The sequence below is a fragment of the Taudactylus pleione genome, unplaced genomic scaffold (assembly GCF_031769625.1).
Source record: "Taudactylus pleione unplaced genomic scaffold, aTauple2 ptg000025l, whole genome shotgun sequence".
Classification (NCBI taxonomy): domain Eukaryota; kingdom Metazoa; phylum Chordata; class Amphibia; order Anura; family Myobatrachidae; genus Taudactylus; species Taudactylus pleione.
Window position 1 is genome coordinate 379783 of NW_028284427.1, and position 27864 is coordinate 407646.

Genomic DNA, 27864 nt, shown 5'->3' on the forward strand with positions numbered 1-27864 from the left:
GCATTAGGGTCTATCGACCCGCTTGCGAGCGGGTCTGAATCAGGCCCTCTGTTTTCCTTTCTTCCCAACATCGGAGTGGGCCGCTTTGTAGTGTCGACCCGTCTATTTTCGATTACAGCAAAGAGGCAGGTGGTTCCCAATCCAAACACAGGAAATTGATACAATAAGCAAGACAATGTTCTCTTTATTAAGAGGGAACTCTGCATTTATATGTTTTCCTGTTATTGAAATCAGCAATAACACATCACACTCTGTAATATAATATCATATGTTTCTGCAACACTTTAAATGTATTTCTAAAGTACCAAAACTCGGGAACTGTTACCAAGCAATACATCTATTTAAAGTAACACTTACTTTACGATCTTATATTTTCCTCAACCCTAGCTTAGACTAATAGCAGGGTTAACACCCTGAAAATACAATAAACTTACAAGTACATAGGTTAAAACTTCAATATATATACATACAACTGCAATTTGTTTTGTAATATTTCCTAACACTAGGCTAATCCTGGTAGTCCTGCCTGGCTAGGCCTTCGTAGGTGCACATCCATTGGTAGCTGCAAACTGGGTTTGACAAAATGGTGTGGAGAGTTTCCCCAAAGCTTTTGTACTGGAAATAGTTTATATGTGTTATGATCCCCTGAGTAAATCACAAGGTAGAATCAGTCTCAGGAGACCAGTAAGAGTTGCTGATGGGCTGATGTGTACTTGGCTGAGATGTGGCCTTGAGGCCGAGTAGCAACCTTGGGGGCTGATGTGTACTTGGCTGAGGTGCGGCCCTGAGGCTGGGTAGCAGCCTTGAGGGCTGTTGTTTTAGTAAACAAAAGTGTAGTAACAGAAGTCCACAAAGACTGCGGCTGAGACTGCTGAGGTGTAGTAAAAGTCCACTCAGAAGCTACAGTGCGACTAAGACTGCTGAGACGCAGTACACAAAGAATCAGCTCAGATGCTGCAGAGCGGCTGAGACTACTGAGATGAAATATACAGAAGTCCACTCAGACGCTGTAGTGTGGCTGAGACTGTTGAGATGTTGTTTTACAGTGAGTTGGTCAGACACCGCAGTACAGCGGAGAAAGCCGTGATGGTAATGGTGAGGAACACTCAGATGCAACAGTGCAGCTGAGACAGCTGGGATGCACCCTGGACAGGAGGAACTGGAACACAACACGAGGACGAATTCCACACACAGGAACCGGAAGCTACGTACTGAATGCTATAGCCGACACTGCAGCAGAGAACCAGCAGGAGTAAATAGGAGAAGGATCCTGGTGACGGAGCAGTCAGGTGGGAGACCTCACGGAGAAGCACCCTGGCATCCTTGTCTCCTAGCAACAGACTGATGAGGACCGCTCAGAGCACAGGTGTTCAACAAGATGCCATGGCGACTTGTAACAATATGGTTTTTCTGAAAGATAATCAATGTACACCAATGGCTCTTTACATATTTATATATAGTTTAGAAACTCCAGGGATACCTGTGGTATATTAGGAATGACAGGACACCTATTCTCCACCTGGATATTTACCTATATGGTTTCTGTAGATCATTTAATAGGTTCTATCAAAAATTTGGTATAATGAAGTTCAGGAGCAAAATTTGCACTAGTAAACAGCTATTGCAAACAAACACTAATGGAGCATACACACGGTCAGATGTATCAGATGAATGATCTGAACGATTTGACCAATGATTTGAATTTATTTGAACTATGAATGATTTTTGACTGCATTAAAATGAATGGAATAGTCCAAATTTGACTGCAAACACATCAGATGTCGGGTATCGTTATCTGAATATCGGGAACGCGCATCGTTCAACGTTCAGACATGTCAGATTTTCCTTCAGATATGAACGACTGATCGCTTTTTTAAATCGTTATCGTTCAGATCTGAAAAAAAATCTGACCGTGTGTATGCACCACATCTCAAAATAGTTAGAGTAACCAACTTTTGTTGTTATTGCCTTATGTCGAAGCCGGATAATTGGCTGAGACAAGATCGGTATAAAATTAGATCGGGGCGACGCCATTTTGCGAATGGCTATGAGACGCCATTTTGCGACTGGCCGCCCAGCGTCATTTTAGAGAATCTCGCCCATTATAAGTACATACGGCGATGCTGTTATATAGCGTCGTGCGATTCCCATGCAAGAGAAAGACGTTAAAAGTCCTCTCCACGTACCACGGTGTATTCCAAAAAACACATAGTCGCACAGCGCTAACTAGTGTCTTTCCCAATTCCCCAATACTTGCACACTTACATAAAAGATTCCCTAGTATTAAAGTGTAATATTCAAGGTTTATTACAGTAATTATTAATGTTGTGAAATAAAGGTTATTTGATATCTAAGGTTTAGTACATGGTAAGCAGACAGTGTTTGGTGTTGTACTGATCCACTGTGTCTCAACAGATTTCCGGTATCATCTGTGAGAAGATCCCAACATGTGTCTGCAAACTATGGACTATAGAGAGTTAGAACATTAAAATGTACTTTGTAATGTTACCAGCTTAGATTAGCATGCAGCGGGTAAAAGGGCTGTTGGAGGCTGACTTGTGTCCATTTGAATTGACCTATGAACTATCCTGTAACAAAAGCACCTTTAAGAAGAACCAATGGAATCATGGCAATCTGTTCTATTGTATTGCCTATCCCTGTAAATGTATATATGTGCGCTCTCTGACCCCAGTCGGGAGTCTTCTTGCTGTGCTGTTGACGGAGGTTTCTATTGCTGATGCCAGTATCTGCGTATGTAACATCTGTACTTTGGGTCTGTATGATTTATGTGCGCTCATTGTCTTTAGATCGCAGCGTGTAACCATGTGTTTTTATATTGAATAATAACTTTTTGTGCTTTGGAACCACACTCAAAGTAGGGGTGAGCGGATTCGGTTCTACTCGGTTCCGTTCGGATTTAAAAACCGAATCTTATCAGCTGTCACGAGTTTTGGATAGCCAATAAGATTCGGTTTTTAAATCCGAACGGAACCGAGTAGAACCGAATCCGCTCACCCCTAACTCAAAGTCCGAAAGCATTTGTTTAGTGTGCAACTCATTACGCTAAATAGCGACAATTTTAGAAGGTATAGACAGGATTGCATAGAGGTTTTAAATAGGTATCGATACTTATGATATGGATTCTTGGGAAAACTACAATAGGTAATAGTTAGAGATCCTATTATCCAGTCAATCTGGCAGAATGATGCTTAGGGGTAAATTTGCTAAGATGGGAGTTCTATTAATAAGTGATGTTGCCCATAGCAACCAATCAGATTTCAGGTATTATCTTCTAGAAGGTGCTAGATAAATGAGAAGTAGAATCTGATTGGTTGCTATGGGCAACATCACTTCTTAAATAGAACTTCCATCTTAGTAAATTTACCCCTTACTATTCTTTATAAGTGATTCTCTCCATATGACTAAAATATGAGCTCCCTGTATATATAATATTGTGGCTTCTATTGAAGGATATATGGATTATACGCATATATCTATGTTTTGAGAAAATATGTCCTGGATTTTAAAAGTACTGGCTCCTATATCTGACTAGAAAATGTAAGTGCAATTCTGATTGAAGTCCGCTACACAGGCAGCTGCATCATCAGTATTTATTCGTGAATAACTTCTCCCTACACAGGCAGAATGAGGAGTGTGATGGGGTGAATCATGTTATTATACATACCTCTCCATGCTCACATTGATCTGTGGTGTAGTTCAGGATATCAGCAGCTCCCGACTCTAGTCTGAATACTGACGGGCTGATCCAGGGGGTGGTCTGCTGTACAGGTCTCCACCTCCAGGGCCATCTGTTTCTGCTTCTGTACTCTGTTGTTAGAGCCACCTCCATGGATTTCTATGCCCGCCACATGAGAATTCACCAACATTCCTCACGGACTGCCTCGCCTCCAGGTCCTGTCCCTCACACTACTGACCAGCATGGAGGGGAGGCGGTGCTTGGACTATAGTTCCACTCGGGTCTGCCTCTGGCTACACCTCAACACGGCGCTGTGACTCATACCCCTTTCAGACTTATGCCAAATACCTGGGTTTTTGCGCATCAGACCCAGGTTGCGCAACAACCTGGGTGTGATGTAAGTCTGAAAAGTGCAACCCAGGTTGACCTTTCCGGGTCCACTACCCTGCTAGCTAGCGGGGTTTTTCCCAGGTAGATGGCCTGGTTATAGTGTGAAAGGTGATACCCGGGTCTTGACTTAAACAAACTGGCTGGGGACAGTGCTGCTTGGAGATGAGATCATCTCCAAGTGCCCACTGAATGCCGAAAGACACGGGTCACTGCAAGATTCGGGTCCGGTGTAAAGGGTGACGACCCGGGAAGAACCCAGGTCACCCCCCTTGTGTGAAAGGGGTATCCCGGCTTCAACCCCTGCTCAGTGTCCTTGGTTACGAACCGGGTTGAAGCCGGGAATTTATGTCTGAAAGGGGTATCAGATCCAGGGACTCCACACACAACGTTGGGTGCAACACCTCAGCAACATGGCCAGTCCACTCAGCGGGTACCTTAGGACCATTAGGCTTATAAACGGTTAAAAACAGTGTTCTGGTAGGTATCACAAGGGGGCTGAGAGACACAGTGGGGGTGGAATGAGGGAAACTGGGTGGGTGAAGCTGTGAGAAACGGGAGGGGGGGAAGAGACTGGAGCGACACCGAAATTTTAAAGAAACGTTTTCAAGGGGCACCATTTTTTAATTTTCCTTGAGCACCACTAAGCCTTGTTACGCCTCTGATTGTAGCGATTTATACTCTTTTAGGCTCAAATTTTATGTCAGCATTGTAGCCAGACACAAAGTGCTTACAGTGTACCTGGCACATTAGCCTACCCTCCAACATGACCCCTTTCATTTTCTACAAAATGCTCTGTTTCTGGACTTCCCACCTAATGTATGATTGCAGTCACCTCTGTTGAACTAGGTAATTGATGTAAAGAGTGTTTCACCACAAGTGGCTGCAATCATAAATTAAGAGGGTAGTCATGTAGGAGGGTCTGCATTAGAGTAGTACTTTTGTAACAAAGTAATTGGTATAAAGTCACAGATTAAGCATAAAGATACGTGGCGCAAAATATGGTGTGGTCGCTCATGTTGAAAATCTGTATTTTGCCTTTCTTTACCCAAATTAGTGACCTAGGGCCTGATTCAGACCCACTCGCGAGCGGCTGTCCGCTCGCAAGTGGGTCGATGTTCTGGACTGAGCATGCGCACGACTGAGGGAGCTCCATCGTGCGCATGCGCCAGACGCGACGAGCGAAGGAAAGTCCTTCGCTCGTTGTGTCTGATCAAAGGGGGCGTGCTGTCGATGTTGATTGACAGCACGCCCCCTTTGGTAGGCATGCCGGGGGCGTGCCTTCCTGACGGGGGCGTTTCCACGGGAACGCCTCCCGTCAGAAGCCGGCCCACTGACATCACTAGTGATGTCAGTGGGAGTTATTTTGGCTCTGATAGAGCCAAAATCACTCCGGAGCTTGCGGTTGAAAATCTCAACCGCAGGCTCCGGCTCGCAGTTGCGATGGTCAAGACCATCGCGGCCATCAAACTGCTCGCTCGTATAGCCTGTGGGTGGTCACCCACAGCTATACGAGCGTCCGGGAGGACGCTCCATTTTCATGGAGGCCGGCCCTCATTCAGAGCGTGCGCTCTGCTCAGAGCGTACGGCTCTGGATGAGGGCCCTAGTCAGATGCAGAACTACATGATTGCCGACATCCTTGGTCTGTGTACTTGTGCAGAAAAGAACACTGTGTACCAAATAGATACACTGTCTATGCCAAAGGTGGGAAGGGGCATAGCCTTGCGGCCCCAGAGATACCAGGCTGCCCCCAGAGTCTCTCCCAGAACCACCGACTCCTTCTCAGTGCAGTGTCCGGCTCCTGGTTACTGAGGAGAAGCTGCCATATTGGTATCACCTGCCTAGTGACGCCCCAGTGCATTGTAATTGTGTCGCATACTGTATTTTGAGAAAAAAGTCACTGGTGGAACGAAGGTGCATGTGGACACATCTGTACGCCCCTGTGCACAAGTTATTTAACTGTATAATTTCCTACATCCCTTTAGTTTAATTTCAGCAGTTGCTCACTGGTTACATTAAATTATATTAATATAGATGTGTATTGTAATCCAATGTTTTTTATACTCACTTAGGGGCTTATTCCGACATCAAGATTCCCCTAAGATGCTCCGGAACTTTGGTATCCAACTCACCATAATCTGAATGCATTTCTCTTTACAATCTGGATCTCCTTCCCATAGAAAGTAGCAGGGCTCCAGAAACCAGTATCATCTGAAGATGGTATAGGTTCCTGCAAGCAAACTCCAAAAACTTTCAGTTTTCAGAGTTTGCTAAATACAAGATGACTCCATTAGGCCCCTAATAATGAATGGGCCTGTTACTAAAAATGTGGAAAACTAGTGCTTATGCATGTATAATGGGACTATTTGTGATGATGAATAGACCCCTAAGGGCTGATTCAGAATAGCAAGCATGTCGGTCACAAGTGGGAATCCATCCGATGATGTACAACAGCATAAAAATTGATGCAGATCAGTCAGCCATGCAGCATATGTGGCAATTCTGACCAGCTGCAAACACTGCAGTTCTCATGACATGCAGAGAGCTCTCATGCTGCAGAGGAGATTGCAATAGCTAATGCCCATTAAACAGTGTTTAAATGGCCAGACAAACCTGTGTTAGCTTAGCCCCCTGTTACCTTCCTTAAACACTCACCACTACTTGTCACTCACTGGATCCTCTCTGCAGGCGTAATCGCAAAGCAATTGCTGCACGTGCACCTTACACGCATAGGCACACAATTACTTAATCTGCTTAAAAATCGCCATTGCGTCCATCTCTGAATCAAGCCCCTAACACTTACGCAAAGGATCCATCAAAAATCAGAGTGATCTCTGCTTACATACAACTCTACACATGCAATTTAGCCTGCATTCCCACAAGATGCCCTCATAACACTTAGCCTCAGTGCAAATGTCTTATGGCAGCCCAGTTGCACCCATTCAGCCACAAATGGAGGTGAGAACAAGTTGCATATGATTTAATTACCCCTTGTTGCTTATAGTTGCCTCTGCCAATCCAGAGTATGTGTAATGGTAAAAATCGCAAGATCCATCTGCAAAATGGGTTTGTCTGAATCTACCCCTAACTGTTCCCGTTTGCACTATATATATATATATATATATATATGTGAAATGCAAACTATTTATTCAGATGCTTTTAGTTTTTATTACAAGTCACAAACAATTTGTAGAAAAACAATCGCAGATAAAGAAAACACAGAAGCACCACAATAAGCAGTGAAAGTCCTCTAGCACACGTTACATAATTAATGAGCCATGCTAAGGAAGATATGTTCTTTTTATAGGTGGATTCGATTTGAAGAGAAAACTGAAGATGGAGGAGAGAGGTGGAGTAAACCTCACGTTACCACACTTACATTACATAGTTTATTTGAGCTAAGAACATGTATCGAAAGAGGAATAGTTTTACTGGATTCAGAAAAGTCTACATTTAAGGAAATAATAGGTATGTAAAATATAGTTTGATACTATAAAAATCTGCATGCCTCCCCTGATTTATTAACACAGTAGTGTAAAATGCTTACTATCCGAGGAGCAACATAAATGTGTGTGTGAACATATGGATCGAGTATAAAATAGGATATTAACAAGTAGGTATGATCAATATAATAATATTGTCTCAATGAATACAATAATTATAATATATATATATATATATATATATATATATATATTGTGATGCTCTGAGAATTTGTATAGTGATGCACCACTAGAACCAGGTTCAGGTGTGGTTGTTATGCTTTCTTGTGGCTGAACTCCCCTTCGCTGAGGTAGGACACACCGTGACAGAGAGGCAAGCCTACGGTTCTCCTATTTACAGACACACGACCGGATATGCTGTTCTTCGAAAACACTTCCTGCAACAATAAAAAGGAATCTAACAATGAATGGACAGTTTGAATTGTCTCTGAATGAGATTTGCTGAGAAGCTACTTCTCCGAAAGAAAGCAGTACAAGGGATACAATTCGGTTTACAGTGTCATGAAGTAACTAATTACAGTATAGCACAGTTTATACAACTTCAGATGATTACAATTCACAAGATAAAGTGTAACAAATTGCAAAGCTTGGCATTCACTGTGTGGGGGGTTATCCCGTATAGCAGTAACCAATTCCCCTGTCCTCTACCGGTGACCTCAGCTGGCAAGCAAAGAGCAGGAAATAGGAGAAAAAGAATAAAATATGACTAACCACATACTGACTGTTAAGCACTTTGAAGAAGGATATATGAAACAAAGCAATATAGAGGAAATAGAAACTAATCACTTGCAGCATATACTGCAATTACAGGTATTTATGCAGTGCATATTTTTCTATGTGGAAAATACAACACTTGCCGACTGTATGTTAATTGGAATACACCTGTCCATGCAGACTTAAATAGGTCCAAGCACAGTAATACACATGCAGGCTGCGAAAGTATTTGTAGTGCACCATAGGGATGGGACATCGAAAGAAAACATTGGATGTACTGATGTTTTTAACATTGAATACAAAATATTATTTAGATATTAACATTGGTTCTCTGGAACCTGTATTGACTGGATTTTTTTTTTTTTAAGCAAACTATTTAAACATATAATAGACAAATAAACTTTTAAAATAAGCTTATCTTCATGGAGGCACACACATGCATGCATACATACAAAGCGGCACAAGAGGGTGTTTGTTTTCAAGGTGGCATTGTAAGTTAGATGTGTTTGCACATGTTTTTATTCTCTTGCTGCAGTATCTGCAAATAGCTGTTTTGGGCTCATTATCTTTCCTATCAAAGTGTTTCCACAATGACTGTTGGGTGGTGCCATTTTATTTGTATTGTCAGTACTCACTACTAGTGACAGTATTGCAGGAGAGTTGTGTATTACTGCTGGCAGGGCACTACTAGTGACGGACAGTATTGCAGGAGAGTTGTGTATTACTGCTGGCAAGGCACTACTAGTGACGGACAGTATTGCAGAAGTGTTGTGTTACTGCTGGCAGGGCACTACTAGTGACAGACAGTATTGCAGGAGAGTTGTGTATTACTTCTGGCAGGGCACTACTATTGACAGACAGTATTGCAGGAGAGCTGTGTATTACTTCTGGCAGGGCACTACTAGTGACAGACAGTATTGCAGGAGAGTTGTGTATTACTGCTGGCAGGGCACTACTAGTGACAGACAGTATTGCAGGAGAGTTGTGTATTACTGCTGGCAGGGCACTACTAGTGACAGACAGTATTGCAGGAGAGTTGTGTATTACTGCTGGCAGGGCACTACTATTGACAGACAGTATTGCAGGAGAGTTGTGTATTACTTCTGGCAGGGCACTACTAGCGACAGACAGTATAGCAGGAGAGTTGTGTATTACTGCTGGCAAGGCACTACTAGTGACAGACAGTATTGCAGAAGTGTTATGTGTTACTGCTGGCAGGGCACTGGCAGTGTAGCTGACTGATCCTGTTATTGGTGATAGTGGTACAGTACCTTAATGTCCTCCACCTCCACAAACAAGTAACACTGACAGACTTCCTTCTCACTGTCTTCTCTTTCTCAATTTAATTACTCTTGTCCATTTCTCCAGACTTTACCCTTTCAGGGCCGCCTCTTTTTTTTTCTCTGTCTCTTCTCCACCCTCAGCTTAAGTCTCTGTCTATATCATGGCAAACACACTGGGTGGAATTCAATTGATTACGCGGTCTGGATCTCCCGTCTAAAGTGACAGGAGATCGAGGGCCGCTATTCAATTGCTGTCGTTTTTCACGCTGATCGCGCCCATAGAGGTCAGGTTTAGCCGCGTAAAGCAGCTAAACCCGACCAAAGTGCTGGGCGCGACCGTGTAAAGTGATGTTTGGGCGCCCAAACAGGTCACTTTTCACACATTTCAGCTCTCATCCCCCTGGGGCTGCGAGCTGAAATGTAGCGCTGATAGCTGATCGGCCCGAGAGGAGCAAGAATTGAATAGCTCCGTCGGGCGCGATAGGGGCTGGAATCAATTGAATTCCGCCCCCTGTCTCCTCAAGTCCTCCCTCTCTCTCAGCTTCTCACCAATTGCTGTCACAGAGTCCAGACACTTGGGTACCGCTGGGTCTGTCCTGCACATGCAGTGAGTGCCTGACAGTGACACTGTGAGACTGACAGCTCAGTTACCAATAGCTGCAGCAGCCAGATACCCCAGCAGCCAACCAGGGCTCACTGAGAGCAGCACCAGTGACAGTGCACCAGGGGTGGGACTGTCCTATGTGCTGCTGCTAATTGGCTGACCAGAGTGTCTGTCACTCTGTCAGCCACCACCCCCAGCAGCAGCAAGCACGCAGCAGCCATAGCCTCATCAGTGTGTTTTGAACTATCTTCATAAGTTGCAATAGACTATAAAACAAGGTGAGAGCCAGCTGGAAGCCCAAAGCAGTGACAGCACCACACAGTGTTACAAAAAATAAAAAATCATTGGACAAGCAGGGAAAAACATGGGGGGATAAATCTTGCAATGGTAATGAAACATTGAATTAAATTGAAACCATTTAACCGATGTTTCCAATGAAACATCAAATGATTCCCATCCTGCACCGGCTGTATTAGCAGAAAACAGTCTATGCAGAATTAAATGGCTCCAAGCAGAGTAATACACATGTAGGCTGGTAAAGTAATTTGTTTTCTGCAAATATAGCTTGTGCACTACAAAGTACTTTCCAAGACTGCATGTGTATTACTCTGCTTGGAGCCATTTAATTCTGCATAGACTATTTTCTGCTAATATAGCCGGTGCACTACAGTCTATGCAGAATTAGAAAAATTGCCAGCTGAGGTCACACAGGGTCAAGTCAAGCATTAAACCATGCAACAATTAACAGGTAATGCAGTAACGTCATTAGCTCTTAAATGAATTTATATACATTACCAAACAGTGCAGTTAGAGGAAAACTAATATTTAACCATACACCAGCAGATAAATTTACATTGCAGGAAACCAGCAAATATTCCAATAAGAATGTAGAAGGAAAAAACAGCATTTAGATGAATATCCGCAGGTGAGCACACAATGCATTAAAGAAAACCAACATGTAAATAGCTACCAGCAAATTAAATATTTTCCAGCAAATACACATACAGTATAAGTCCTTAAGAAAAAATAACATTTAAGGGAATACCAGCAGATAATATGCACAACATTAAGGAGAAGTGCAGTATCCCATGGTGACGCAGAGGTCGATCGTACCCTTTCAGGGGTATCCTCAGACGGTACCCCCTCCCTGGGTGGATGTCCTCTCCAGCTCTGTTCAGAGCCTGGCGGCTTCGTCATCGGCTTTTCAGTCAATGTTGCACAGTGATTTGCCCCCAAAGGCGTCCAAGCGACCCGTTCCGGTTTCACTGGCAGCGCAGTTCACGGACACAGACGTGTCTTCGGATGACTGGGAGATCCATGAAGACTCTGACTCGGATGCCGGGGCCCAGGAGGTGGAGGCTAAGTCCTCCATTAATGTGCCGGCATTGGTTAGGGCGGTGCGGGCCATCCTTCATATAGAGGAGGATGCGCCGGCTCCCAGGTCGAAGTACCCTAATTTTAAAAAGGCCAAAGTAGCTTCGACTGTTTTTCCCCTGTCCGACCAGTTGACTGATCATATGGCGGGGGCCTGGCAGTTGCCCAGCAAGAGATTCCAACCGCAGAAACGGTTGGCTTCCAACTATCCTTTTCTTGAGGCTCATTGCAGGAAATGGGAAACTCCACCTGCGGTGGATTCCCATGTCACCCACTTAATTAAAAGCGCTACGTTGCTTTTGTCGTCGATCACCTCTCTGAAAGAACCCACGGACAGGAAAGTGGAGGCTTGTTTAAAGTCTATCTACTCTCTCTCTGGGGCTGTGGCCCTTCCGTCCATGGCCATCTCTTGGATGGCTAAGGCCATCGAGAGCTGGGCCAACGCTTTGGAGGATACCTTTCCGGATATCCAGAGACCGTTGATGGGACAAATGAGGGATATGGCTTCCTACATTGGGGAAGCATCGTTGGACGCGAGCCTGTTGACCTCTAGGGTGTCGGCTACAGCTGTGTCGGTGCGTCGGTCCTTGTGGCTGTGGTCTTGGAGAGCTGACGCAGACTCCAAAAAGGGCCTGGAGGCCTTACCTTTTTAATGGAGAGTTGCTTTTTGGTCCAGACTTGGACAAAATAGTGGATACTCTGGCTAAGTCTAAATCAGCCTTCCTCCCTTCGGCTTCTGCACCTACTAAGGTACGGAGCTCTGCCTTTCGGTCCTTTCGGGTTCAGGGCAAGGCCAAAGGTCAGTCCTTCCCGAGACAGTCGGCGACCAAGGCCGCTTCTAAGCCCAAGAAGCAGGCCTGGAGTGCCAGGCGCCCTTCTTCCAAGCAGGAAGATAAACCTTCTGCCTGATGGGACGGGCCTCCCTCTGGGGGACCCCAGAGAGGGAGGCCGACTAATTCAACTTGCCCAATGCTGGCACAATACCACCACGGATACCTGGGTTCAAGAAGTGGTCTCCCAGGGGTACGCCCTGTCTTTACGGCACAGACCGCCCCACCAGTTTTTCTGCACGAGTCCTTCTCGGGACAAGACCAAGGCTTTACAGATTCAGGAGGCTATAGAGTCCTTGCTGAAAGCAGGGGTCATTGTTCCCGTTCCTCAATCACAATGAGGGACGGGGTACTATTCTTCTCTGTTTCTGGTGCAGAAACCCTATGGTTCTCATCGCCCTATCCTCAATTTGAAGTCTCTGTACAAATTCCTCAGAGTTCCCAAATTCAGGATGGAAACGTTATGTTCCATCATTCTGGCGATGCAACCTGGGGATTACATGGTGTCCCTGGATATCCAGGACGCCTACCTCCATGTTCCGATAGCACCTTCGCACCAGCAGTATCTGAGGTTCGCTATCCTTCAGCATCATTATCAGTTCCGGGCGCTACCCTTTGGCCTCTCCACGGCACCGAGGGTATTCACAAAGGTTATGGCAGTTATGGCCGCACATCTTCGGAACCAGAATGTACGGCTGCTGCCGTATCTGGACGACCTCCTGTTGCTGGCGAGTTCTCCGGAGGTACTGCTTCAACATCTCCACCTGACGATCGCTTGCCTGCAAGCGCACGGGTGGTTGATAAATTGGAAAAAGTCCTCCCTGATTCCATCACAGCGGATGGTTCATTTGGGAGCCCTGCTGGATTCTCGTCAGCAAAGGATCTTCCTGACTCAGGAGAAGGTCTCCTCCCAATAGCTGCGGATACACAGTTGCCTGAGCAGTTGCCGCCTGTCTGTCCATTCGGCTATGAGAGTTCTGGGGTCCATGGTGTCGACATTCGACATGGTGGAATTTGCCCAGTTCCATTCCCGGCCCCTGCAGGGGCTGATTCTATGGGAATGGAACGGGTTACCTCACCGGATCCGCTCTCAGATGCTGGTGTTGTCCCCGGAGGTTCGGCAGTCTTTGGCTTGGTGGCTTCAGACAGCTCATCTGGTCAAGGGGCGCCCCTTTTGGATCCCGGACTGGGTCCTGCTCACGACGGATGCCAGTCTCCGGGGTTGGGGGGCAGTGACCGGTCATTGTCGCTTCAGGGTCGTTGGTCTGCGGAAGAAGCTCTTCTCCCCATCAACATCCTGGAACTGCGGGCAGTATACAGGGCCCTGCAGTCGTCCGGCCCCGCTCTTCACGGAAGGGCGGTTCAGGTGCAGTCCGACAACGCTACCACGGTGGCATATATCAACTACCAAGGAGGAACTCGCAGTCGGGCAGCGATGTCTGAAGTGTCTCATATCCTTGCTTGGGCGGAGTGCTACATTCAAGCGATCTCGGCGGTCTTCATCCCCGGAGTCCTCAATTGGGAGGCAGACTTCCTCAGCCGTCACTACGTGCATCCCGGGGAATGGTCGATTCACCCAGAGGTGTTTCAGCTACTCGTGGACAGATGGGGGCTGCCGGAGCTGGACTTGATGGCCTCCTGTCACAATCACAAGTTGCCCGTTTACGGGTCAAGGACAAGAGATGCAGGCGCATGTCTGGACGCGCTGTCGGTGAAATGGACGTTTCACCTGGCGTATCTGTTTCCTCCAATATCCCTACTTCCTCGGGTCCTGTTGAAATTCAAGCAGGACGGCGACATGCTCCTGCTGGTGGCTCCGGTGTGGCCCAGACGTCCTTGGTACTCCGATCTGAGGAGCCTCTCCATCAACGCTCCGTACCTTCTTCCTCAGCGTCGGGACCTGTTGTCTGCCTTTACCCGGATCTAGGTCGGCTGTCTTTGACGGCGTGGCTCTTGAGACAGCCGTCTTGAGGTTTCAGGGTTTCTCCTGTTCGGTTATTGGTACCATGCTCAGGGCACGCAAGCCTGCTTCCGCACGGATTTGCCACAGGGTGTGGCGCACTTACTTTCAGTGGTGTGAGTCCAGAAGCTATGATCCTCAGGTGTTCCGAGTTTCTAGAATCTTGGAATTTCTTCAATCAGGTTTAGACCTCGGCTTACGCCTTGCCTCTCTGAAGGTTCATGTGTCCGCTTTGTCCATGTGGTTCCAGCGACGGATTGCTACACTGCCAGATGTTCACACCTTTTTCCAAGGTGTTCTCAGGATCCAGCCTCCCTTCGTGCCTCCTGTGGCTCCTTGGGACTTGGCGGTGGTGCTACGGGTCCTGCAGGGTCCTCCTTTTGAGCCTCTTGAGTCAGTGGAACTCAAGTGGCTGACGTTTAAGACCGCTTTTCTCCTGGCAATTGCTTCTGCCAGGAGGGTGTCTGAATTGGGGGCGTTTTCCTGTCGCCCTCCTTTTCTGATTTTTCACCAGGACAGAGCGGTGCTCCGCACTCGTCCTGAGTTTTTACCTAAAGTGGTCTCGAAGTTCCACATCAATCAGGAACTTGTTGTGCCAGCTTTTCAGTCACCTGATCTTTCAGCTGGTGAGGCTTCCTTAGATGTAGTCCGGGCGCTTAGAATCTAAGTGGACCGGACTGCTTCGGTTAGGAAGTCTTATTCATTGTTTGTCCTCTTTGGTTTTCACAAGAGGGGTTGGCCTGCCAACAAACAAACGTTAGCCCGTTGGCTTTGTTCCGTTATTTGTGAGGCTTATGCACAGGAGGGTTTACCTGTGCCAGCCTCTGTTAAGGCTCATTCCACTCGTTCTGTGGCTCCCTCTTGGGCTGCTAGACGTGGCGCCTCTGCTGTTCAGCTGTGTAAGGCGGCCACTTGGTCTTCAATTCAGACGTTTTTGATTTATGTGTTTGACACCTTCGCCTCTCAGGATGCATCCTTTGGGCGCCGGGTTCTCCTTTCAGCACAGGAGCGCCCCCGCCCTTAGTTGAACTGCTTTGGGACATCCCCAAGGTCAACCCTGTGGACCCCCTATGGACCCTGAAGTAGAAAACAAGAGATATGGTAAGAACTTACCTTTGTTATCTCTGTTTCTACGAAGTCCATAGGGTTCACAGGGCGCCCGCCCTGACGCACCTGGCTTCATATGGGCTGTGTGGCTGGTCACCGGTTTTCCGTCTCCCATTTCTGTGAGTATGGTTTCTTGTGTGTTCCAGTCTTCCTTCTCTCTGTTTAGTCTCCTCCTCCTCTGGCCTTGGCTGCTTACCAACTGAGGTGCCTGTGGCTCGGGGGCGGGGTATAGAGGAGGACGGACCCAAGTGCATCCTGGGAGCAGCAAAGCTTTAACTGCGTGGTGCCCGTGGATCCAGATCCAGCTATACCCCAAGGTCAACCCTGTGGACCCTATGGACTTCGTAGAAACAGAGATAACAAAGGTAAGTTTTTACCATATCTCTTGTTTTCAGTTAAGACAGTAGGGTCTCCCAGTGGATCCCTTCACACAACAGCAGATGCAGCTCCTCAATCTGGGATCTTCATTCCTGCATCCGGCAGTGCTTCTCCCTTCAGGGCTCCGTGCAGGGGGCGGATTTTCAGCAGTATCGCCAAACCTCTTCCCCACGCTCTGGTCCTCCTTTTATCCTGTGCTACTGAATTTCATGAAAAGGTCATTCCTAAGACCACTCCAATTTATTGTGCCTAGTAGGCCTGCCTCCCTCCAGGAGTCTAAAGTGTCGGCAGCCGTGACACGTCCTCTCTCCTCTACTGGGACTGTCCTCTTTGTTACCCGTGGCAGGCCAGCCGTCCTTTTCTTTTCACCCACTGGGTTTTCCTGGCACCCGGGGTTTATTCAGCAGCAGGTATGCTCATCTCAGCGCGGCAGTGGTACTCTCTCTGTGGTTCCGGAGGCAGGCTCCTCAGCTTGCTTCTATGGGATCTGGCTGCACTTCTCTCTGTGGGAACAGTATCCTTTGCTCCCCGCAATAGCAACCCACCAATGCTCCATCTAGGCTCCCCTCCCCACAAGAGCTACAGCCAGGCAAGCTCCCCCTATGCTCCTGGGTGCTGTTATTTAAAACATATCTGCCACTCAAGCACACCTCCTTGGCTGAGTCTGACACTCCTAATTGGCCAGGGGGCCCCAGTGTAAACCCGCCCTTCAGGCCCTCTGCTCTACAACCTAGGGGTCAATCAATGGGGGCCTTTTTTCCCGGGTTGCCTGTGTTGCTGGCCGACATCACTAGTTTTCCCTGTGGCTGCACATGCTTAGAATCTGCCTAGGGGGTCACTAAAAATTCATGCTGTCCTGCCAGCCTATTGAATGGGGCAGTATACACATTACACCCTTAGCTGAGGGGGCCGTGTATTGTAATAAAATAAAGTGGGGTATTTATGGGGCACAAATATGGGGGTACCACACACATGTAAATTTATTTTTTTCCTTTTTCAGAACATGTTGTAAAACAAAGGATTCCCAGCAACCCAACAACTCAGGAAGAAAATGAGAACATATTATATGTTCTTCTTCAAAACCATATACACCAGACAAAAGCATCATACAGAAGAATTATTAAGGACGTTGTTGTATCTTCATTTAGGGGTAAGTTTTCTTAAATATGATTGTAATGTACACCATTCATATACTAAAAAGCACCTTATTAGTTTCATCAGGGGCATTTTAAGAGAGAGGGGTTCTATGTGCAGCCTCCGTGCATGTCCCTTTCCCCACTCACACTGGCACATATGGCGAATTGACTCTGGACGAGAGTCTACTGCGCATACACATATCTCTGGAAAAATGGCATCCGCACCATTTTCCCGATTATTTCTCTAATGCGCATATCTCCGTGAAAATTACACCAGTGCCATTTTCACATTTATTTCCGAAGTGGATAAGTAAATATAGAATATGGGCACAGGGTGAACGGTGGGTCCCTCTGGATTTAGGGTCCCGTGTACACCAACCACCCTGTGCCCATTATAGATTCACCGCCTTAGGATGACTTGGATGGGAAATACAGTGAATTAGCTGTAGTTCATTTTTTGCATAAATGTTAGAAATTAAGAAGTAATTGAATATATTCAAACATATTAAGTCTAATTTATGATTGAACATGCAAAAATGCTGTGTAAATGCTGTTTTGTGACATCATGCTCCCACATAGCCGTGTTTGCAGTGGTGTAAAGGTTTATGTGATGGAAGGATTTAAGATTATTGCAGATTATGGGCCATTAAGGAGAAGTGTAGATGGAAAATCATGGATAATGTGTGAGTTTTGTTAAAGAAAAAAACTAGGGATGTGTGCCGACCCCCGTGTTTTGGTTTTGGATCTGGATCTCCCCTGGTTCTGGATATGGATTGGTTTTGCCAAAACCTCACCTCCGTGTTTTGGTTTTGGACCTGGATTTTTTCTTAAAAAAATCTAAAAACAGCTTAAATCACATAAAATGGGCCTTTTTTTTGTTCCGACAGTATAAGTAACCTCAATAACCTTTATTGCCAGTCATTTCCAATAAATTTTGATCACCTCACAATATTTTTTTCGTCTAGTTACGGTCAAAAGGTTGCCTCCAGCTAGCTGGCTGACTAAGCTAAGTGACACAGTGGGCGGCACTAACATGTGGCAGTTCAGCTTCCATTTTCCAACACAGATACAGTGTGCGTGCTATACAGTGTGGGTTGAATACACCAATAGTGCACTTACTGTGACAGCAGTGCCGGCAGAGTGCGATTGCTTACGGTGTCCTCAGTACATGGAATGGCGGTGCTGGCAGTGTCCTCAGTGAAGGGTACCAGTGATGTCGGCAGTGCCAGTGGTGTCTTTAGTGCAGGTTTGCTAGCTCTGTCGTCAGTGCGGGGGTTGTTGACGGTGTCCTTAGTACATGGAATGGCAGTGCTGCTGTGCTGGCAATGTCCTCATTAAAGGGCACCGGCGATGTCAGCAGTGCCAGTGGTGTCTTTAGTGCAGGATTGCTGTCTGTGTCGGCACTGCAGGGGTGTTCTCAATGCAGGATGCCAGCAGTGTCGGCAGTGCGGGGGTGCCAACAGTGTCCTCAGTGCAGATTTGCTGACTGTGTTGGCAGTGCAGGGGTGTTTTCAATGCAGGGTGCCAGCGGTGTCGGCAGGGCAGGGGTGCCAGCGGTTTCCTCAGTGCATGTGTGCTGACAGTGGGCCTGATTCAGAGCCGGACGCTCTGACCAGAGCGCTCGCTTTGAATCAGGGCCCTCCTACCTAACATTGGAGCGGCCTCATGGACGCTCGCATAGCTGTAGGTTACCACCCACAGCTATAGCGAGCGTCCATGATGATGGTCGCGATGGTCAAGACCATCGCGACCATCGGGCTTGCGATGAGACCCTGCGGTAGGGTCTCGCTGCCGCAAGCCCTGGAGTGATTTTGGCTCTATCAGAGCCAAAATCACTCCCACTGACATCACTACTGATGTCAGTGGGGCCTGACTCAGACGGTAGGCGTTCCCACTCACCATCGACAGCACGCCCCCTTGTGTTGCGAGACCCCGAGCGACGGGCTCGCCGGATCTCGCGCATGCGCACGACGGAGCTCCCTCCGTCATGCGCATGCGCACTTCGGCACCATCGACCCGCTTACGAGCGTACAGCGATCGCGAGCGGGTCAGAATCAGGCCCAGTATAGGCAGAGCAGGGGTGCTGGTGGTGTCCTCAGTGTGGGAGTGTCGGCAGTGTGGGGGGTCACTGGCAGTGTCCTCAGCATGTGGGGCAGCAGTGCAGGGGTGTCGGCCGTGTCGGCAGTGGGGGATGCTACTAGTGGGGGTGCCAGCGGTGTTGGCAGCGGGGGATGAAGGGCTCCATCTTCTTTTGCTTCCTGACTGTGTGCATATAAAATGTGCTCAACGCTGATTGGCTGAGAGCTGTGACAGATGGCTCTCTCAGCCAATCCGCATTAAGCCCACTCAATACAAAACCTCGCACCTGACAGCGGGATCGCGAGGTTTTGCCTCGGGTGAGGGATCCGGGGCAGGCAGGGAGATCCAAGCTTGGCTCGGATCACCCCAGATCCCCGAATTTGGGGTGGGTTTGGTTCTCTGAGAACCGAACCCGCTTATCCCTAAAAAAAAAACAAAACTTTTTTTTTTACACATTTGTATGAAAATGCAGTAAAAGGCAACGTACATGCATAATGGAACATTAGCATATATCCACAATCGCATACATTACGGTTATTTCTCTGACCATTTAATATGTTGTAACGGTACAGATAGGTCACATTGGTGTGGAGCAAAGCTATGATCTGACATCTACAGAAATTTAACCCTGCCAGTTGATAGTAATGTCTGTTTAAAGTGGAGCGTGCTACTGCGCTGACTCTGTTACTCCTCCAGAGAAACTTCATTCCCTGTTCCAAGATGGCCGCCAACCACTCCATTTGTTAAGTAACTGGGCTGTTCATTGTCTCGCTAGTGTGTACAGAAATATGGAAATATGTGTACATCATCAAGCCTGTACACATATTTCCAGCAATATCTAGCTTAAGAAGTAAGATGTGGTTAGGAGTTAATAACACAATTGAGTGACATGCTCCAATTGTTTGCATTAACGTGTAATTTTTATTTTGCAGGCAAAAAAAACTCTCAACAAAGTGCAATGATTCAACTATCTGAAAAGCCTACATGTGAACAGGTAAAAAATATAAAACATTGCAGTATTTGAGTAGAAATACTCTAAAGTTGCGTATCCACTAGTAGATCTTGGAACGACAGTATGATAACAAAATTGTAATCGTACAGTCGTTCCTCTATGTGCAGTGCCTACACTGAATGATATGTTGTTCAGTGCAGCCACCCTCCCTCATCCCTGAACATGCACAATCTGTCATTATTGGCTGATTGACCGACATGTTCAGGCGAAGATTGATGTTGGAAACGACCAGCGGGAGCGCGCATCGCTGGTCGTTTGCGACATTATAGTGCACGATTTATGGACGATTAATGAGCAATTGAATGATTACAATGTCCTAATCGTTCAATTGCTCATTAAAATTGTCTAGTGGATACGCACCTCAAGAACAGGTTCTTAACTAAATAGAAAAGTTGTTTCATTGTTTTTTAGAAAACTATTGCTAATTTTCTAAAATGCAATTTCTATATAAGAATGTTCCTGATTAGAACTTTTATAATAGTTGTCTTTAGAAAAGGGTGTTTTGTTGTAAGCACTGTATAACACCCCCACCCCTGAAACTCACATTTGATGTAAAGGAGCCACAATACCTGGTTACCCATTGGCTATTTACCCAGTCCAACCAGTGGAGAGTGTACATGACTCCAGCAAACAAATAGAGCTATGGTACATACCGGTTAATGAGGGTACTGGGTTTATTTGTGTCCTCTTGTCTGCCTCTAAGGCAGACTCTCCTTGATAAAGGTGAATGTTTGTACCGACACATTACCACTAAGTCACACTGCGCATTTGTTGTTTCATTTTAGTTGTAGCTCGCAGTGACGATTTATTCACAAAGTGATTGAAAGGTAGGGTGTCAACGGGGGTGATGGTGACTCGTTCTCTCTGTCTGCGGCGGTTATCTCGTATGCAGTGAAAATGGTCCTGGCATCTCAGTTCTAGCGACCATTCTGTGCAACCACAGGGCTACTCAGAAGTTCGATAATTGACTGATCTACGACTGATGCTGCATCTTTGTGTGCAGTTGCTTGGATTTGTAGAACCGCCGGTGATTGTCTCAAAACAAATTCCGGCGACATTTACATATTTTCATACAGTGCATACAAATTTGCACTGCGGCTTCATTAACGTCCCTAGTTTTTTTTCTCTATGTACAGAAATGCCAGTAAGTGTCAACCCACCACCGTATAGGTATGTCCTGAGGACTGAGGTGACCATGTCTGGTTTCATGTGCGAAGATTCACTGATGGATAAACTGTCTTTGCACACTACATAGATAAGCATAGTTGCAGTGGTCTAAGTTATAATAGCTAGCTTTCGTATAGTAAGAATAACAAGGCTGAAGAGGTCTGGTGTTGAAATCCCTTGCTTGGAGTCTTGAAATAACAAGAAAGGTTCCTTTCTTGTTATTGCTGCCAACATGACTGTCGATCTTCACAGTCACTTCCCTTTTGGTGGGCATGCAGAGCCACAAGACCTGTAGAGATTCAGGACAAAGAAAGTAGGTTAGCTATCCTTACAGTGATTCATTATAGCCTCCAATTCAGTCTAGCAAGAGCTGTATCCCTTGCAAAGTCTGACATCCAACTTCACAATCACCAATTCTCTCTGTTCTGTAGACATAGCTTTTATGTCTCTGACCCACCTCCTTCAGAGCAGTATTCCTCTTCTGTCTACTGAATTAAAAGATCTCATCACTCAGGGCTGTATTATGCTTTCCCTTGGTTACCTTCTTGGCAGTGACATGCGGTGAGGTCAGTGGCTGGTGAGGCACACATGTAAAAAAACACAGTTTTTATATCAAAACTTTGGAGCATGACAGGGAGTATGACAGAAGAGGGAGTATGACAGTGGAGGCTCTGCCTACCCTGACTGCACATCCCTGCTTCTTGGTGATGTCTTGGGGGATGAGTGTATGACAAGTTCTGCCAATCTGTGTTCCAGACCCTTGGTCAATAGTAGCTCTATAGTGTCTTAAGATACCAGGTTACACAATAGATCTCCCTAGAAGAGCATAATCACTTGAGATGAGATTAAGAAGGGCATTGTTCATGTATTGCTAGTCTGCAGATTATTGCTCTCTGGCTGAGTAGCATTACTGACAGCCTGGTCACTTTTCTGGATGCATAGCCCAGCTACCTAGTAGGGCATGAGCTGATGCATAGTACATCTATGGTAACTTGCCAGAATACTGTAGGTCTCCCCATGGCAGTTATTATTCTTTTGCAGACTTAACACTGTTACAGAACATAGTTTAAGTACAGAATACATAAACATATGATAAAATATGATACCTGAAGCAGAGTGTGTCCTCACCTCATCTTGAACATAATAAACATGATGACGAATGGGATCTTTATGTTTAAAAAAAGTCATTAATTTAAAAAAGAAAAACAAAATTTCCCCTCTTCCCTAAAGAAAGTGCTCCCAGAACTAGGGGCCATAGGGCCTGATTTAGCAGTGCACTGCTGAACGCAGATTCCTGATGCTTGGGAATCTACGCAGGCACAGAACCCATTCTGCAAGTGTGCAGAATGGGTTCTTCTATCTCGCTCGCAGACTGTCAGCGATTGACAGTTTGCCGTTTGTGGGCGGCGATGTCGCCACCGTTGCAGGTGAGGGAAGAAGTTAGGATCTCCGTCGGGTGATGGGGATTCCCTGGCTTCCTCCTCTAAACTGCAGCAGCCGGCTGTGGGACCGATGGTACGGAGATTAACCGATGCTACGTTGGCCGACGCAGCTAGTATAAGCAATGCACAGGAGGCGTGATGCAATTACGATACTTACAGAATCAGGTCCATAGTCTGTACTGGTAGCGGCAAATATGTTCACTAAAAAAGGCAGAAATGTGTGCTTATGCAAAGTTGCACTATTACTACAAGATGTATTCCTAGGTCTCGTGTGCAGGTCTGCAAGTGCACTTGGCCTATGTTTAGAATATCTTTTCCCACCCCAAATTCTGCCTATGCATGGGAACATGTGTGTGTGCCATGATGTGATGTGTGATAAAATACCTTTAAATGGCTACCTATTGTTGACCAATAAAAAGTTGAGCCATTTCAACTTCGTGAGGTGCAAACTTACATCCTGCTATATTGGCCTACATATATTTGGTATAGACATTTTATGTTTTTTTACAATATACCAGTCTGATTACATGTACTGTTCCTGGATCTTTAGTTCGGGATGTAGTTACGAGACCGCGGTCTCAATCCCGTGTCATCCTGGCAGGGGATTTAACATAGGCGTCAAAATACTGACGCCTATGTTAATCCCGACGCCGGAACGCCGAAGGACGCCAGACCGATCGTCCTCCTGCCGGGTAAGTATGCACTTAGCCCGGGGATGGGGGATTAGGTTTAGGGACCCCTGGGGGGACTTAGGGTTAGGCACCCCCCCCCCCTGGGGAAGGTTAGGGTTAGGCTAGGGAAAGGGGGGTTAGGGTTAGGCACTAGGGGCGGAGGTTAGGGTTAGGCACTCCCCCCACCCACCCTGGAGACTTAGTTTTAGGGTGCAGGGAGGGGGGTTTAGGTTTAGGCACCCCTGGGGGGAGGTTAGGGTTAGGCACTAGGGGGGGAGGTTACAGTTAGGCACCCCTAAGGGAGGGTTAGGGTTAGAGGGGGGAGAGGGGAGGGTTAGTTTACTTACAGGCACCCGTCAGGATCTTTATCAGTCGGTCTCTCACTGTCGGGATTAGAACCGGCGGCTATTATGGCAATCCCATTCCCTTTAGTTCTTAAACGCTCTTCAAACTTTTCTGCATCATGTGTTGGTTGATATTTCAAACACAGTAACATTTATATTATATTTTATAATCTTTACAACTATAATATTTTTTATCCATGATATTTAAGTTACTGATGATGACTAACCAGACTGCTCGACTTCTCTTACTGCCTCAGCAGATAACTGAGAATCAAGGGAGGAAGGGGGAAGGGAGGCGGGTTTGGTATAGCGGAGTTTGAGGTGCAGGATTAATTACAAACTGCAGTCAACATCACATGTGAAAAATATTTTCGAGATAGTAGATCAGCTTCAAATCACAAATCCACTATTTACATTTTAACAAGCCCTGTGCTCAGTGAATGAAGAGAGATTATATTATAATTCACTTTATATTACTTTACTTACTCAGTTTGCTTTGATTTGTGTTTCATTTTAGCTAAAAAATAAATTTAGAAAGAAGGTCCCTGATGGAACAGAAGCAGCAAATGTTCTTGTTGGTGAGGTGGACTTCTTGGATCAACCTTTTGCCGCCTTCATCAGGCTAAGGGAAGCAGCTGTGCTTGGCTCTTTGACGGAAGTGGCTCTCGCCAGCAGGTAATATGTTTGGATGTAATTCAGACACTAAACTTATCAATGGAGCATATAGTGGTTTCCTTATTTTTATCTGTGAAAGCATTTTATGTTCATTGTATGACTTTTGGGTGAGCTGTGGGGCATGCCTTTTATGTATGTGAATAAAGTTGTCAGCCTGTTTGCTTCTTTAAAAGAAAAGTCCATCAAAAACGAAAAAAAATAGTTTTGTGTAGAGAATGAGGTAGGAGAGAGCAACAAAATAACAAAACTTTATTTGCCTCTCTTCATCCTGCAATGTAAAGTTGGGCACACTCGTTAAACTCCAATCCATACTTGCCTGCTTTTGAAAGAGCATTTCAGGGAGATTGTGAAAGCAGCATTTATGAGTGTGGCGGTAAAGTTGCCGTGTACTGCTATATCTGAGAGGCGTGTCATAAAATGTACTTGAATCCAAAAGTTAACGAGCCCCAAAGCAGTTAGTAAGATCTACGTGTTGATGAAAACACACTGATACTTATCAGAAACTACATGTAGCCATAGGGATCTTCGTGTCTTATAACCAATGCAGGGAAATAATACTAATGATCCAATTTTAATGTATATATCTCTGTTTTTTTTAATATAACAGCTACATAATGGAGGTAAGGTACAATCAGGGAGATTGCTAGACTCTTCAGGGAGACAGGGATATTGCTACTATTTCAGGGAGTTTGCCTGACAATCAGGGAGAGTTGGCAAGTATGCTCCAATCATATAAATGGATCATTTATTTATCACATTTTTAAAGATCAACATATGTGTGCAGAGGCGGATTTCCCACTAGGCAACAAAGGCATCCGCCTAGGGCCTGGCGGGACCAAGGGGGCCCGTGGTCAGGGCTGTATGGAGGTCTTTTCCGGCGGATCATGAACTCAGCTGCATGCGCCCCAGGAGCCGGCTTGGCAGGCTGTCAATGTGCGTGCCGCGCCGGATGGCTTAATACTCCGGAAGCTAGCTACACTGACAGCCTGCCGAGCCGGCTCCTGGGACGCATGCAAGTGTCTATACTGTGTTGTGCATGTGACGTCATGACACATGAGCGTATGACGTCACATGCACGGAGAGCGGAACCAGGACCAGCCGCGAAGGACGAGCAGCAAGGTGAGTAAAATGCTGAAGGCTGCTTTTACATAATGCTTAGGAGATGGGGCCTGGTACTATATGAAAAGGAAGGGCGGCTGGGTGGCGCTGTTAAATACTACAGTATATAGACGACGGGGGCCTGCTTCTATATGATGGGTGCCACTCCTATATGTGGGGGGCCTGCTCCTATATGATGGGCCTGCTCCTATATGATTGGTGCCACTCCTATATGTGGGGGGGCCTTCTCCTATATGTGGGGGGGTAAGCAGTTGTACCCATCCCTTAGAACTTATTGTTACACCCAGGGGCCTACAATTAGTGAGGGACACACACACACAGATATATAAGGTGATCACTAATGGCCCTGGGTGTAACAACAAGTATTAGGGGATGGGTGCCAGTGCATGCTAAAATCAGCACGACCCATTCGAGGGCAGTTGGAGCATCCGCAAAGGAGCGCAGTGCGGCCGCTGGGAAGTATCTGGCAGATCACTGCTACGCAAATGTCATCTAGAATCCGCGACCGCATTACAGGTATCATGGCTGAGCCTGCCATTATACGAATTCCTGGCCTCTGCAGCCCTGGGCTCTTCTGTCATAGGTCACACTGCTGCACGCTGTCCAGCCTGCGCATGCAGTGCAAATGCAGCCAGTGACTTATAACTGAGACTGCTGCTGCATGCAGGTGCACGGTCGGCTGAAGGCAAGTGAGGGCTTCGCTCGCCACAGGATTATATTCCCTCTCTATTCCCACTTAGATATGGTAGGGAATGACGTTGGACAGTAACTGATGACGTCAGGGTACATCTACGGAAGGGGATCTATCCAAAAGCGGCAAGTGATTAGATGCTGAATCAGTGGCTAGTCACTGATTCTATGGGTCACCATGGAGCTCCTCTGCAACTTTCCCTGCAGGTAAGGTGAGGTCACTCAGTTTTCTGGGAGGGGTGGGGGTCCAATAATTAATGTATAATTTTATTTTCCTGTGGGGCAGTGAATTAATGTATTTTTTTTTTTTTTTTCCTGTGGGGACTATGAAGTTTTCCTTTGGCGGATATTGGGCCTGATTCAGACCCACTCGCGAGCGGCTGTACGCTCGCAAGTGGGTCGATGGTCTGCACTGAGCATGCGCACGACGGAGGGAGCTCCGTCGTGCGCATGCGCCAGACACGACGAGCGAAGGACTTTCCTTCGCTCGTTGTGTCCGATCAAAGGGGGCGTGCTGTCAATGTTGATTGACAGCACGCCCCCTTTGGTGGGCGTGCCGGGGGCGTGCCTCCCTGACGGGGGCGTTCCCACGGGAACGCCTCCCGTCAGAAGCCGGCCCACTGACATCACTAGTGATGTCAGTGGGAGTGATTTTGGCTCTGATAGAGCCAAAATCACTCCGGAGCTTGCGGTTGAAAACCTCAACCGCAGGCTCCGGCTCGCAATTTCGATGGTCGCGATGGTCACGACCATCGCGGCCATCAAAATGCACGCTCGTATAGCCTGTGGGTGGTGACCCACAGCTATACGAGCGTCCAGGAGGACGCTCCATGAAAAAGGAGCCCGGCCCTCATGCAGAGCGTGCGCTCTGCTCAGAGCGTACGGCTCTGAATGAGGGCCATTGTGTGTTTGTTTTTTTCCTGTGGTGGACAATGTATGTGTTTTTTTTTGTAGTGGACAATGTGTATGTGTTTTTTTAACTGTGGCAGGCAATGTATGTGTTTTTTTTTTTCTGCTGGTGGACAATTTGTGTGGTTTTTTTTTTTCCTGTTGTGGAAAATGTATGTGTTTTTTTTTTCCTGTGGCAGACAATGTGTGTGGTTTTTTTTTTCCCTATCCCGGACAATGTATGTGTTTCTTTCCCTGTGGCAGACAATGTGTCTTGACTTCTCTGTATTTCTTTACTTGTCTTCTGTGGAATAATGTGTTAAATTACAAAATAGGGAATATCTTTTTTGGTTAATAAAAGTGTTCATTAGGAAAATAGCTGGATTTGGGTGGAGGGGAGGGGTGCCCCAAAATTTCTCGCACAAGGTGCAAGTAGACTTGGGGACGGCCCTGACAATCATTAAAGGGGGGCACTGATATATAGAGCAGTCACTAATGGCCATGGGTGTAACAATAAGTATTAAGGGATGGGTGCCACTGCCTGCTACAATCAGTGGGGGGGGGGGGTGACACATATATAAAGAGGTTACTAATGGGTGTAATCATTATTATAAGGGATGGGTGCCTGCTAAAATCAGTGGGGGAGGGGTAGACTGATATATAAAGCGGTCATTAATGGGTGTAATAAGTATTTTAAGGGATGGGTGCCTGCTACATTCAGTGAGGGAGAGTCACTGATCTAAAATGTGGCAACTGAGTGGTATAATAATAGAAATTAGAGGGAAATGGTGGAATCAGTGTAG

General features: G+C 46.4%; 1 protein-coding gene across 1 annotated transcript in view; it reads left to right on the forward strand.

The window, feature by feature from the left end:
* LOC148539613 (electrogenic sodium bicarbonate cotransporter 1-like) overlaps window positions 1–27864 on the forward strand; it is a 325398-nt gene that overhangs the window by 83633 nt on the left and 213901 nt on the right. The window contains exons 2-5 of the mRNA XM_088451237.1: window positions 7393–7553; window positions 16839–16988; window positions 19986–20047; window positions 24207–24364. Coding sequence (XP_088307363.1) covers window positions 7393–7553; window positions 16839–16988; window positions 19986–20047; window positions 24207–24364 — 531 coding nt within the window. The remainder of the gene's footprint in view (window positions 1–7392; window positions 7554–16838; window positions 16989–19985; window positions 20048–24206; window positions 24365–27864) is intronic.